This window comes from Cervus elaphus, chromosome 10 (assembly GCF_910594005.1).
Source record: "Cervus elaphus chromosome 10, mCerEla1.1, whole genome shotgun sequence".
NCBI lineage: Eukaryota > Metazoa > Chordata > Mammalia > Artiodactyla > Cervidae > Cervus > Cervus elaphus.
Genome location: NC_057824.1, coordinates 18,365,129 through 18,378,197, shown reverse-complemented (window position 1 = coordinate 18,378,197; position 13,069 = coordinate 18,365,129). Strand labels below are relative to the sequence as shown.

The 13,069-nt window shown below is 58.5% G+C and overlaps 1 protein-coding gene across 2 annotated transcripts in view; it reads left to right on the top strand.

The window, feature by feature from the left end:
* Nucleotides 1–13,069, top strand: part of LOC122701340 (coronin-7) — a 61,553-nt gene that overhangs the window by 19,730 nt on the left and 28,754 nt on the right. For both annotated transcript variants that reach the window (XM_043914196.1, XM_043914197.1), the window contains 2 exons: nucleotides 159–235; nucleotides 8,026–8,076. In XM_043914196.1, coding sequence (XP_043770131.1) covers nucleotides 159–235; nucleotides 8,026–8,076 — 128 coding nt within the window. The remainder of the gene's footprint in view (nucleotides 1–158; nucleotides 236–8,025; nucleotides 8,077–13,069) is intronic.

Genomic DNA, 13,069 nt, shown 5'->3' with positions numbered 1-13,069 from the left:
TGGCTCCTGCACCGGAAGGCACCCTCGCAGTGGCTGCCCCTTTCCCAGAATGACCCCCAAGCCAGGCCCGCCTGCAGCTGCTTCCCTGAGACCCTCATTGCCTGGGATGGGGTGGGGGGGACCCTGGACCCCTCCTGACCTTGGCTGCTTCTCTGCAGAGCTGGCGACCCACGGGGACCTAGTGCAGGGTGCCGCCTGGAGCCGGGACGGAGCCCTGCTGGGCACAACCTGCAAGGTAAGGGTGGGCGGTGAGACTCGAGAAGGTGTCTGCCAGGGCCTGAGGCATGCCCAGCTCTGCCAGGGCCATCCCATCGCAGAGCCCAGGTCGCCAGCAGTACCTGTCAGGCTCCGAGGTACTTGGGGGGCAGCAGAGAACTGAAGCCAGGGTGGGTGTTCCCCTCTGCTACCCTCACTCCTCCGGCTCATATTTGTCTCTCGAAGCCCCCGCCCCACTAAGGAAAGCCCCGCACTGGCCCTTGGGGGCTCCCGTCACCACCCTCAGCCAGCCCCTCCTGGCTGCTGGCCAGTTTGTGACCGTGGGGGAGGGTTGTGTCAGGCAGCATCCACAGCAGGGCACTGTGCCAGCCCCCCTCCCCCAGGCAGTCAGCAGGCCTCAGGGTCCTTGGTGACCTCAGGTCCTGTGCCCACCGGGGCCCGTGCTGGTGGGGGCGGCCAGTGTAGGTCCCGGGATCATGTAGATGAAAGGATAATTGTGACGCCTGATGGCGACCCAGGCTGTTAGAGGGACCAGAGGTGCTTTGAGTGGTTGGAGAGGCCAGGGAGGCCTGGTCTCCAACGGGAGGCTGGGAAGGGAGGGCTCCTGGTGTGGGGCCGGGGGTGCGGGCTGTGGTGGAGGGCAAAGCTGTGAGCCCACCGTCACGCTTGTTACTGTAGAAGCAGCTGGAAGGCAGTGGAGTGTTTAAAGGCAGACAGGGTGGGGGTGTGAGGGGAGCAGGTCTACACCGTGAGGCTCCCCGGCCACAGTGTGGACAGGGCATCTGGACAGTGCGGACAGGGGAAGGAAGGAGGGGTGTCCAAAGCCGAGGTGGAGCGACCTTCGCGGGAGGGAAGGAGGAGCCTGCTGCGCGGGGGGCGATGCAGACAAGGCACAGAGTACCCGAGAGGGCTGGGGTCATGAGGCCGGCTCCCGGGTCGCAGGCTGGAGGAGGGCCTGCCCCTAAGCCCATGGGGTCAGAGGCCCCCGGGACGTCCCAGGGACGCCCGCTGAGTCCAGGCTGAAGGTGGGGGCCTGTGTTCATGTGGCACCCGCAGAGGGACAGGAGGACTGACTGGGAGGGAAGGGGTGAGAGGAGGGACAGAACCTGCGAGGAGGCAGGGAGCCCCCGCCGGAGGGGAGGATGCGTCCGGGGAGGAGTCTGCGTGGAAGCAGCTGGCAGCGTACCCGGGACTCGAGTCTTGCACAACCTTCAGGAGCCTGTGGGGTGTCTTCTGCCTGAAGCCCCCCGTGAAGGAAGCTGGAGGCAAGGAAGGAGCCTGCACAGGCTCTTCTGGGAAGTGTGGCTCGGGCTTCCCAGGGACAGTGAGGTTGGGGCTACGCGCTGAGGAGGGGACAGGTGTCCCAGGCAGAGGAACTGACCTAGACACAGTCCTGACAGATGCCGAGAGAGACACGGAGACAAGGAGGGAAGGGCATTGTCACAAAGTGTTTTCTTTTGATCACCCAAATACAGTATTTTGCTAAGTCACTTCAGTCGTGTCCGACTCTTTAAGACCCTGTGGACTGTAGCCCGCCAGGCTCCTCTGCCCATGGGAGTCTCCAGGCAACAATCCTGTAATGGATTGCCATTTCCTCCTCCAGGGGATCTTCCTGACCCAGGGATTGAACCTGCATTGGCAGGCGGCTTCTTTGCTACTAGCGCCACCTGGGAAGCCCAAGTATAGGGTTGAGTTGACCAAAACGTTTGTCTGGGTTTTTCCGTAGCATCTTTTTTTTTTTTCCCCCTTAGTATTTGTTTATTTATTTGGCTGTGCTGGGTCTTAGTTGTGGCATGTGGGGTCTTTAGTTGGGGGCTGTGGACTCTAGTTCCCTGACCAGGGATCGAACCGAGGCCCCCTGCGTTGGGACTATAGTCTTAGCCACTGGACCACCAGGAAAGTCCCTCTGTACATAGTCTACACATTACTCTATCCTGTACTTTTTTGTCCAGTGTAATAAACTTTTTTTTTTTCCAGCTTATCAAAAATTTAACAAATGTCACAGGAAACATTTTACCACATAGTTTCACAGTTTGCCTAGTGGAAGCTTGCTCTTAAAAGTGTGGATTACTTCCACTTCCAGTCACAGTGTTACAAGCTGTAACATTTGGATGTATGTCTATAGAGGGTTGTTTCCCTGTGTTCTGTGACTTCCTTAGCCTGGAGCAGGGACAGACTTTTTCCGTGAAGAGCCTGGTAGTAGAGACTCCAGGTTCTGCAGGCCAGACTGTCTCCATCAGCGCCGCTTGGTAACAAAGCAGCAGCCGTGGGGAGTGCATATATGACGTGAGAGCTGCAGCCTCGTGGCCAGTCCAGCCTGTGGCCTCTGCCCCACGTCCCCTCGGCTCCAGGCCCCCACCCCAGCCCCAGGCAGGGTGTCTGGGGAGCAGGTGTCCAGGGGCTGGACATGGGTCATTTCCTGTGGAGCAGGCAGAGGTGCCAGCCCTCCCCAGAGCTCACAGCCCAGCTGGGCCTGGTGTGAACCGGACCGCAGTGTAGTTGGAGCCCCCAGAGGGTCATAAATGAGGCTGCAGAGGGATTAATTGGGAGGCAGGCGTGTCTCCCGGGGGTCCTGCCATGTTCAGAGGCAGCCAGTGAAGGCATGCGTCCATGAGGAGGGGAGGGTGGGCTGAGAGCAAGTGAGGATGTGTTTTGAAAGGCAGTAGGCATCCTGGCTGGGTGCCCAGTATGGGGGTGACCTGATCAGATGGCGCTGTGGGGGTGGGGTGATGGTGAGGACCACATCGGCCTGAGAGGAGGCAGAACGGTGAGGAATGACTCCCTGGGGAGGGCCTGCTGGAGCCCAGGAGAACCTGGAGAACCCGGGAAGGGGGACAAGAGCCTCTGGTCTGAGGATTGTGTGCAGAGGGCTCGGGGGCTGCATCATAACTGTTCCTGTTGAGACAAGGGGCTGGGCCCTGTCCCCATGCTGACCGTGTGCATGGCTGTGGGCGGTGGTGTGGGAGGGGTGACCACTGTGGGCCCTCAGCATCCAGGGCTGAAGGCCCTCACCACCCCGCCTGCGGCCAGGCAGCCCCGAGGTACCACCCCCGGTGCTGGGCTCCTGTCCATACTGGCCGCCTGCCTTGGGAGGGAAAGTGTAGAGAGAAGATCCATCTAGTCACAGAGCCCCACTTCCCTATTGGGTCCCAAGGTGATGACTCCTTGCCTGCTGGTGTCTTCGTGGGGCGGATTAGTGGAGCATCCAGCTGCAAGTCCGGTGGAACTCTGACCCTCTGCACCCAGAGCCCAAAGACACAGGGACAGGAAGCAGAGATTTCTGAAGGGCATCACCCGGGGTGGTGCCCAATGGAGGCCCTGCGGCCCCGCCCCCTCAGGTGCTCTGCCTGTGGGGCTGGCCCGCGGAAGCCGCTTCCTGCTCCCCTCCCAGCTGCTGCCGCCGCGGGAAGGGAAGGTGGCCGCTAGGGGGCGCGCTGGCCCCACAGATGGCTGGATGTGGCCAGCTAGGCCCCCTCTGCGGGGTGGGCTGAGCCCGTGAGCCCAGCCCTGCAGCCCCCACCGGCGCCACGCCAGCCCCCAGTGCCCTGTCTGAACCCTGGTCTGGACCTGACATTGGGATTGTACACTGCGTGGCCCAGCTCCCCAGGTGCCTCTGACCTCTGAGAATTGCTACCGTCACCCCCAGCCCACCCTGGTTTTTCCCAGGTCACGGAGCACGTGAGTGGTGAAGCTGACGTCCTAACCCTGGCCCTTTCGTCTCCACAGTGTGGGGAGTGGCCTTTGCTGCCAGGAGGCCTTCTCTCTTGCCTGTCACCTTTGAGATCAGTTCCTGCCACTGCTTGACCCACCCTCTGTCTGCCCTGTCTCTGTCCTCAGCCTCCGGTGGTTCTTTCCTGTCCCCTGCTGTCCTTTCTGTGTCTGCTGCTGTCTCTCTCTGTGTCTCTGTTTTTCCCCATCCTCTCTGTGTCTCACTGTTCTTTCTGCCTCTGTCCTGTGTCCTTCATTGGCCCCATCTGTCTAATCTCTGTCTCTAAGCAAACTTATCCCGAACCTGAGACTGTGGAGTGGATGGTGCCTCAGGGTTAATCCCTGGACTCTGCCCGGCACCCCCCTGAGCAAGGGCGCAGTAAACTATAGCCGCAAGGCTTTGCCGGGCGAGACCCGAGAACCCTGGGACCCTGCCAGGTGTCAGGAAGGCCTGGCTTTCGAGGACTCTCCAGACTGGGCCCCTGCCTTGTCCATCTGTGCATTTGCCCAGTCCCCCCCTTTTCTGCCATGCCCTCCCCGCAGGACCTTGTCTTCCCTGCATGCCACATGCCTGCAGACCCCCGTCTCCCCATCTTTGATCGTGCTCTGTCCCCTTCCTCGAATGCCTTTCCCTTTCCAGCCCAAGCGCCGCTTGTCCTTTGGGCTCAAGTCAGGTCTAGTTCCTCCCCAGAGTTACCTGTGATCCCCTCCGAGTGGCAGACACCAGCACTCTCTGCATCCCAGGCACCCAGGAGGGACGGGCAGGCAGGGCCGGGAGTCCAATAGCCCCCTCTATCCCCGCTCCATCTTGCATCAGTGAGGGGCGCTTGTTACAGTTAAACCACTGTTGCTACAGTAACTAAAGCCCACAGTTTACATTAGGGTTCACACCACGTACTTCCTGTGGGTTCCCACAAGTGCATGACGTCATGTGAGCCTCCTTACAACATCACGCAGGATAGTTTTGCTGCCCTAAGAAAGTGCCCCGTGCTTAACCCGTTCATGCCTGCCTGCCTCTTCCCAGACCCCCGGCAACCACTGATCTTTCTGCTGGCTCCATAAGATTCGACTTCTCCTGGATGTTGAGTGTCACACAGGTGGAATCATAGAATGTAGCCTTTCCAGATTGAGTCTTTTCACTTACTTAGTAATATGCATATATGTATGGGTCTTCCCTACCTTTTTGTGGACTGATAGCTATTTTTAAAATTTTGACATAAAAGTGCATATAAAGTTTTCTATAGTAGCCATTCTAAGTATAGAGTTCTAATATTAAGTATTTTACATTGTTCTGAAGTTGAAACTCTACACCCATTGAACAACTTCTTTTTGCCCCCTTTTCCAGCCCCTCGTAATCGTTTTACTTTCCATACCTAGGAATTTGGCTACTTTAAACACCTCATGTGAGTAGAATCACATGCTGTTTGTCTTCCTATAACTGACTTATTTCATTTAGCGTAATGCCCCTCAGTAGTGTTAGTTGCTCAGTCGTGTCCGACTCTTTGTGATCCCGTGGACTGTAGCCCACCAGGCTCCTCTGTCCATGGGATTCTTCAGGCAAGAAGACTGGAGTGGTTTGCCATTTCCTTCTCCAGGGTATCTTCCCAATCCAGGGACTGAACCCAGGTCTCCTGCATTGCAGGCAAATTCTTTACTCTGAGCCACCAGGGAAGCCCGTAATGTCCTTAAGCTTCATCTATATTATAGCATGTGACATAATTTCCTGTTTCAGACTGAATAATGTTTCATTGAATGCATTTTGTTTACCCATTCATCAATCACTGGACCCTTGGATTGCCTCTGGATCTTGGATATTGTCAATAATGCTGCTGTGAACATGGGTGTGCAGATATTTCTTTGTGACCCTGTTCTCTGTTCTTTTGGGTTTACACACACAAGTGGAATTGCTGATCATATGGTAATTCTATTTTTAATTTTTTGAGGAACTGCTCGACTGTTTTCCTTATAATCTGTACCATTTTATATTTCCACAAATAGCACATAAGGGTTCCAACTTTCCACATCCTCACCAACACTTGTTATATTCTGTGTTTTTTTAATTAATTAATTCATTTATTTTTGGCCACACCCAATGGTGTGTGGAACTTTCCCATCCAGGGGTCAAAGCCATGCCCCCTGCATTGGAAGGGTAGAGTCTTAAACACCCGACCACAAGGGAATTCCTATTCTGGGTTTTTTGACAGTAGCCATTCCATTGATGCGAGGTGCAAAATCTTAACCATGATTTTGATTTGCGTTTCTCTGAGGATTAATCATGTTCAACATCTTTTCACATGCTTGTTGGCCATTTGTGTTATCTTTGGAGAGATGTCTATTCAAGTCCTTCGCCCATTTTTAATTGGGTTGTTTGTTTGTTTTTGTTGTATGAGTTCTTTATATTGTCAAACACAAGGTCACCTAGGTTTTCTCACATGCTATCTTCTAGAGATTTTATAATAAAGGTTTGCATGCTAACGTTTAAGTCTATGACCCACTCCTAGATGATTTTTGTGAAAGACGTGAAGTCTGTGCCTAGACTGATTTCTTTTGCATGTGGATACCCAGCTGCTCCAGTGCCGTGTGTTGAGAAGACTGTCTTTGCTCGTTTGTTGAAGACCAGCTGGCTGTAACTGAGGGGGTCTTTCTCTGTTCTGTGTTCTGTTCCGTTGATCTGTTTGTCTGTCCTTGTGTAGATCCACTGTCCTGATTGCCATAGCTTTAGGGTGTACTCCAGAGCAGCAGTCCTCCACCTTTGTTCTCCTCTTTTTCTGCTGTGTCGACCATTCTGAGTCTCTTGTCTGTCCACATAAAGTTCAGAGTCAGTGGGTTGATATTCACAAAATAACTCGTCGGGATTTTCATTGGGATCATATTGAATCTATACGTCAAGTCGGGAAGAACTGATATCTTGACAATACTGAGTGTTCGTGACTGTGAACGTGGACTAGCTCTCCGTTTAATTCTGTGATTTCTTTCATCAGAGTTTGGTAGTGTTGCTTGTGTACATCTCATACATGTTTTGTTAGATGTATAGCTAAGTATTTCCGGGTTTTTTTTTGGGGGGGGGGTTGCTGATATAAGCAGTATTGTTCTTCATTTCGAATTCCAGTTGTTCATCGCTGATTGTTTTTTGAAATAAGAAAATACGAACCGTGCTGATTGAAACAAAGGGGAGCCATGCTAAGATGTAAAAAGGAAAATCTGACCACCCCTCACCTGCCTCCACCCTGGTCCCAGTGTTAACACACGTCCCGTGCCTGTCAAGACCTTTCTCCTTACTCAGCACTCTTGCAAAACATACAGGAATGTGGTCAGACAAATGGGGGTTTTGTTTATTTTTAACCACAGTCAAATCACACCACCACGTATTACTAAGCATCTTCCCTTTTGCATTTAGCAGTTCATCACCGCCAAGCCTGTAAATAGTCGGTGGATATAGATTCTCTTCCCACCCCCCCCAGTTCTTTATGCATGTGTGTGTGTGTGTGTACACGTTCACACACACACATGCAGAGAGATTATTCCACAGAAATAAAGCTGTTTAAAACATGGACATTTTATTTTGGTATTTTTTTTTATTTTTCTGTCTGTTCCCATCCCCACCCTTGGGTATTCTGAACTAGTAACTGCATGCTGAGTGATGGATGGATGTGTAAGCTTGCCATCCTGGTTAGACGCCAGGTTCAGTGTAGAAATGATGTTGTCCTGTGAGCCCCTCTAGCCTGGACAGGCCCAGACACGTGTGGCAGCTGGGAACCTTGAGTTTTGGTTCTGGGCTTTGGTTTCTCTGTGACGGGGTCGTGGGATAGGACAGCTTCACGAGGTGGTTAGAGATCATACGCATAGTAGGTGCTCGGGAAGTGTGAACCCTTGTCACTAGGTTCTCCGTCATGGGTGCCTGAGGCTGGCAAGGGGGCCTGCCCCCTGCTGTGAGGAGGAGGAGGAACCCGGACAGGAGAGGGGTTGTCTGGTGGGTTGATGCTTACCCTGTGTACTGCGGGGCAGGACCATCAGAGCCTGGGGTTGGGGGAAGCCGGCCTACCGGCCCCCAGAGACCCTCCCCGCCCTAACTGTGCTGTTTTCTCTTCTCGGCTTTTCCAGGACAAGCAGCTGCGGATCTTCGACCCCAGAGCAAAGCCCGAGGCCGCCCAGGTGAGTCGTGTGGGCAGCAGGGCTGGGTTGAGGCTGCAGCAGGCGTGGGCAGGGCAGCCGGCCTCTGGCACACAGGTTCTGCCACGCCTGTGCCCTGGCCCAGGCCCAGCGGGCACATGGGGGTCACCTGGGCGGTGGTTCCCGCTGCTCAGGCTGTTTCTGGGAAGCATGTTGGGTCTTGGGAAGGTCCAGCTTTGACCACAGGGCAGGGCGCAGCCACGCTGCCCACAGACCTTCGGTAGAGCCATCCTGTGGCTTCAGGCAGCTAATTTGAGATGCCAAGTTCCTCTTCTTTGAGACCCTCATCCCCACCCAGCTTTCCTGGTACTGTCAGCAGAGGTTGGCCACAGAGGAGCCAAAGAGACCCAGCCCTCGCCCTCTGCACCCCTCCAGTCTCCCAGCCAGCGCTGGGGGGGCGTGCTCAACCTGTGGGCCCCGGGCCCTGAGTGTGTTTAGTCCATGTTGGGCTGTGCCCAGATGCGTGTGGCCCCTCAAGTTCCGAGCAGGGAGGCCGGGCCGCGGGTTCATGCTGCAGGCATCCAGCCACCAGGGACTCGTTCAGTCATTCAAGGGCAGCCCGCTGCCAGGGACGGAATGTTCCACAGTGAACAACACGGGGCAGTCGCTGGGGGCTTCTCTTGTGGGAGCGCCTTGATGCTTTCCCGGGGAGCTGGCTCGGGGCGGAGGCTGGAGTGATGCTGCAGGCAGCCTGGGGCGGGATGGGCTGGCCCACGAGCCCAAGTGAGGGGCCTGTCACCTGTGTCGTGGAGCCGTCGGGGTTATAAGGCAGAAGTGAGGTGCATGGCTTTACATTTTTCAAAGTTTTTCTAGAAGCTGAGGTGCTGTCTTTCCCGAGGAAGGTGCAGTACAGTTCAGGGTCCTGGCACCCTGGTGGGAAGAGCTCCCCCGAAAGGCCCAGGCCCAGCACAGATGCCTCAGCTCCGTATCTAGGACCTGTTCCCCGCCCGAGGTCAAGGCTGAGCCACCAGTCTAACTCCAAGCGGCAGTAGCCAGGGGGCTACATTCCCCTGACCCAGTACGTATGTACGTACACACACACACACACACACACCACACCACACCCCCCCCTTCCTTCACACAGCCAGCTGCAGCTCTTTGCCCAGGACAGGGCGGTCAGCTCCACCTCCAACTGGCCAGGCACCTAAAGGAAGCCCCATCCTGGCAGGTGAGCCAGGCCCAGCAGCAGTGGCTTTGGCCCCACCCGGCCGTGCTTCCACCCACAAGGCCAGCTCCTGGTCCTTTGGCCCCATCGCCCTGTGACTGGTGGGCCAGCCGTTTGAGCCTCGGGGCAGCCTCGGCAGGCCTCCCAGCAGCTTTCTGCGGCACACCTCCAGTGTTTGCCCGGAGAGAAGGGCCAGGCTCAGCTCGAGGAGAGAGACAGGCGTGCCGTCCGCTCGGCTTTCTCCGGTCGCCCTCTCCTCGCCAGGGTCCATGCAGGCCCCGGCGCCGGGCACCTCCATCCCAGCCCCAGCCAGGCAGCACCCCCGGCCCGTCCCCCAGCTGAGCGCTTTCCTCCCCTCCGTCCCCCGCAGCGAGGGGGAGGCGGGTGACGGCGCTGAGGTGGAGATGCGGTGGCCGCCGTCCAAGGGCTGCGAGTTCAGCGAGGCGGGGGAGCCCCCCTGAAGGGGGTTTCTGGGCCGAGCAGACCTGGGAAGAGCGTGGGTGGCTGCCGCCCCCTCCCCGCTCCTGGGCCAGTGCCTGTGCTCGGCCCCTCAGCCCGCGGGCGCGGGGGCAGCGGGGCCTGGAATGCCGCTCTCCACCCGGCCCTGCCCCCCGCTTCCGCCGGGGCATCTGGCCCGCACCTGGCTTCCATTAGGAAAACCGCTGCTGGCGGCCGGGTCGGCGTGAGCCGAGGGGCCAGCTCGGGGGGAGAAGCCTTCTGGGAGCACCTCCTCTCGGGACCCTCCTCACCCACCGCCCACCGGAGTGGGCACTGCCCTCCCTCCGGCCTCTGCCCTGTCCCCCCCCGCACCCCAGGCTATCTCCACAGGCCGGGACTGGGGGGCTCCTCCCCCCACTGTCTCTTCTGGGCTTGGCCCCTGGCAACCGGAGCTTGGAGCAGGAGACGCTTGGGCAGCTCCCTCCTGCTCACGCCCCCAGCTTTGTTTTTTGGTTGCCTTTATGACGGATTACTGTGTCCCAGGCCCTTGGCATGCACAACCTCCTTCCACCCTCCTGAGCATCCTGTCAAGTCAGCCCATTGGTCATTTTTGTCCCCAGGGTCACAACAGCTCACGGCAGAGGCAGGTTCGGTCCATCTGACTCCGGAGCCCTGGGGGTCCAGAGCCCCTTCACTGTGCCAGGGCCCCAGGGGCCGGGGAGAGGGGGTGGCTGAGGCCCTGAAGCCACGGCTGTGCCAGGGAAGGTAGCCGCCGCGGTGAGGGGGCACCCAGGGATGAGGAAGCTTGGGTCAGCCGGTCTGGGCAAGAGCAGTCAGAGGACCCCTGGTGTGGACAGAGGTGGAGCTGTCTCAGGCAGGCCTGGGGGCCAGCATTGTGACTGAGGAGGGGCGCGGGTGGGTGATGGGGGGTGGGTCTCACCGCCGGAGGAGGTCCCCTCAGCCCAGACCAGCTCAGGGCTGCTCCTCCAGCCGCCCTGCCCCTCACAGGAAGCGTTGCCGTGGTGACAAAGAGGGGGGTTTGGCGGCACCGCAGCAGCTGGAATGCCGGGTATGCGCCAGCTCCTGGCGGCCCGAGCTGGGCAGGCGCTGCCTGGCTGCAGCCCTCCTGTTCTCTCCTTGGGGCCAGGTGTGGGGGAGATAGGGACAGAGGAGGGGGGACTCCTCTGCCTGCAGGACACCCAGCCATTTGTGAGAGGGGAGCCCCAGGGCCTGGCCCTCAGGCTTGGCTCACCGTCAGGGGCTCCCTGTGACAAGGCTGGGTCCACGCTGCCGCCTGCCCTCTGCCCCAGGAGAAGGAGAACCTGGGGATCACCAGGGGAGGCTCCTCCTCTCAAGTCCCACTGAGGTCAGCGGAGCACTTGGCAGGTTTGGAAATGAAAGTCACTTCGATCCTCTGGGATGGAGGCCTCTGCTAGTTGCTGGGGCTTCCCGTGGTCCCCGGGCAGGCTGAGCGGGTGTACCCACAGCAGGCGCCCTGGGTTCAGGCCGAGCTCCGACCTGGCCTCCGCTTCCTGGTGCTGTGCCCTCTGAGGCCCGAGGCGGGGATGGGGAGCCGCGGGGCGAGCCGGACTGGCCTGTCCACAGTGCCCTGCCCGTCGCCGCCTGCTTCCCCAGGGTGACAGCTGGACACCCAAGCTGCTTGGCGAGGGTGGCCGGCCTGCCGGGCAGCTCCTGGCCTAGGCACTGTTGCCTCTGGTCGGGCCTGTCCCCTCGCCGGCCCTCCGTCAGCTCCTTCTACTGAGAACAGGAGAGATGGTGGGTGGACGACTGCCCTGCTGGGTCGCTGGGGGCAGATGGCTTCCCCTGTCTGTGCCTGTGGTTTCTCCAGGCCTGAAATATGAAGGTGGGAGACACAGGCCAAGGAGCATTCCGTCCAAACCTGTGGCTCTGGAGGGAAAAGGCTCCCCCGCTGCCCACAGGCTCTGCAGGCCCTGGGCACCGCAGCCTCCTCCCCCTCGACCCCCCTGCCAGCCGTGCCGGCCTCCTGAGTCTCCCCCACCCTTCACAGATGCCGGTCCCCATACTGGCTCGTGCCCATTGATCCTTCATATCTTAACTCAAGTGTTACCTTAAACCCACTTTCCTCAGTTATACTCCATTGTGCTCCATGACCATGCTTCTGAAAAGCGCACATTGCCGTGTGCCGGACTCACCCCCAGACACTTCTGCAGTAGCAAATCCGTTACGGTGATCAGGTCAGGAAACTGAGGCACACCCTGTTGGCAGCAGGGCTTTCCCCCAGCTAGTCTGACCCAAAGCTTGCGCCCTAACCTGCTGACGTCGTTACTTCTATTTGGTTCACGCGGGCCCTTCAGCCTGCGCATTACGAGTGTGAGGACCCTTTTCTGTTTCACTGTGTCCCCAGTGCCCAGTGTCACGTGTAGCTCAGATACTCACGTTACAAAAGAACAGATGAGTGAGCAGTCCTGCCTCACCCAGGACGTGACCGTCCATCTGAGACGTGTCCAGCCCCACCGCCAGCACCCAGCGCGGTGCCTGGCCAGGGAGAGGCTGTTGAGTGAACGAAGGGTGTGCAAAGCTGTGCAAGCCGCCTGCACTCCTCACACGGGATGTTTGCACACCGGTGAGAGGGCGAGAGAGCCCAAGTGACGCTGACGACTGACCCTGGGGTGCCGGTTTCAGAACTGACCCTCGCCCCGACCCCTCAGCCCCTCTTGCGTGAAGCGAGGGACATTGGGCCCCAGTTCTCAGGCTCCAGTCCTGACTTCCTGTGCCGACTCCCGCCGGGTGGGAAGGGAGCAGTGAGAAAAGCTCCTCGAACGACACGGAGCCATTTCCGACGCTGGGGTCGGCCTCCGCGGGCTGGGGAGGGGGCGCCGGGCCAGCTCCCCTCAGCCGCCTCCCTCCCTCATTCATTCCCAAGGAGATCGTGGGAAGCCTGGAGGAAGCTGGCCACAGTTTGGGGTGAGCTATTTTTGGTAACAGGGTCTTTCGTCTCAGGCTCCAGGGGCCAGGGTGACTGGGAGGGAGCTGTTTGCATTTCCTCTGGCCCCCTCGGCTCCCCCCCACACACTGCCTGGGCCCCGGGGACAGGGCCGCCCGCGGTGTGAACCCGCCTCTCCTCCCTGGGCCCGGGAAGCCTGCCTATTGGCAGCCCCAGCACCACGGGAGGGCCATGCTCTGCCCCCTCCAGGGACTGTTCCCTACGCTGGGCACCAGGCCCTCTCCCCGGCCCCCTGGCAGTGTCAGGAGGCAGCAGTAATTCTTGTAATCCCCCGATTTGCACGCCGCTTTGTGGCAGGGCTGTTCCTATCACATGTGGTCTCAGTTGATCCTCGCGACAGTCCTGGGAAGCAGGCAGCCTGGGCCACGAGCCGGGAAAATAAAGTT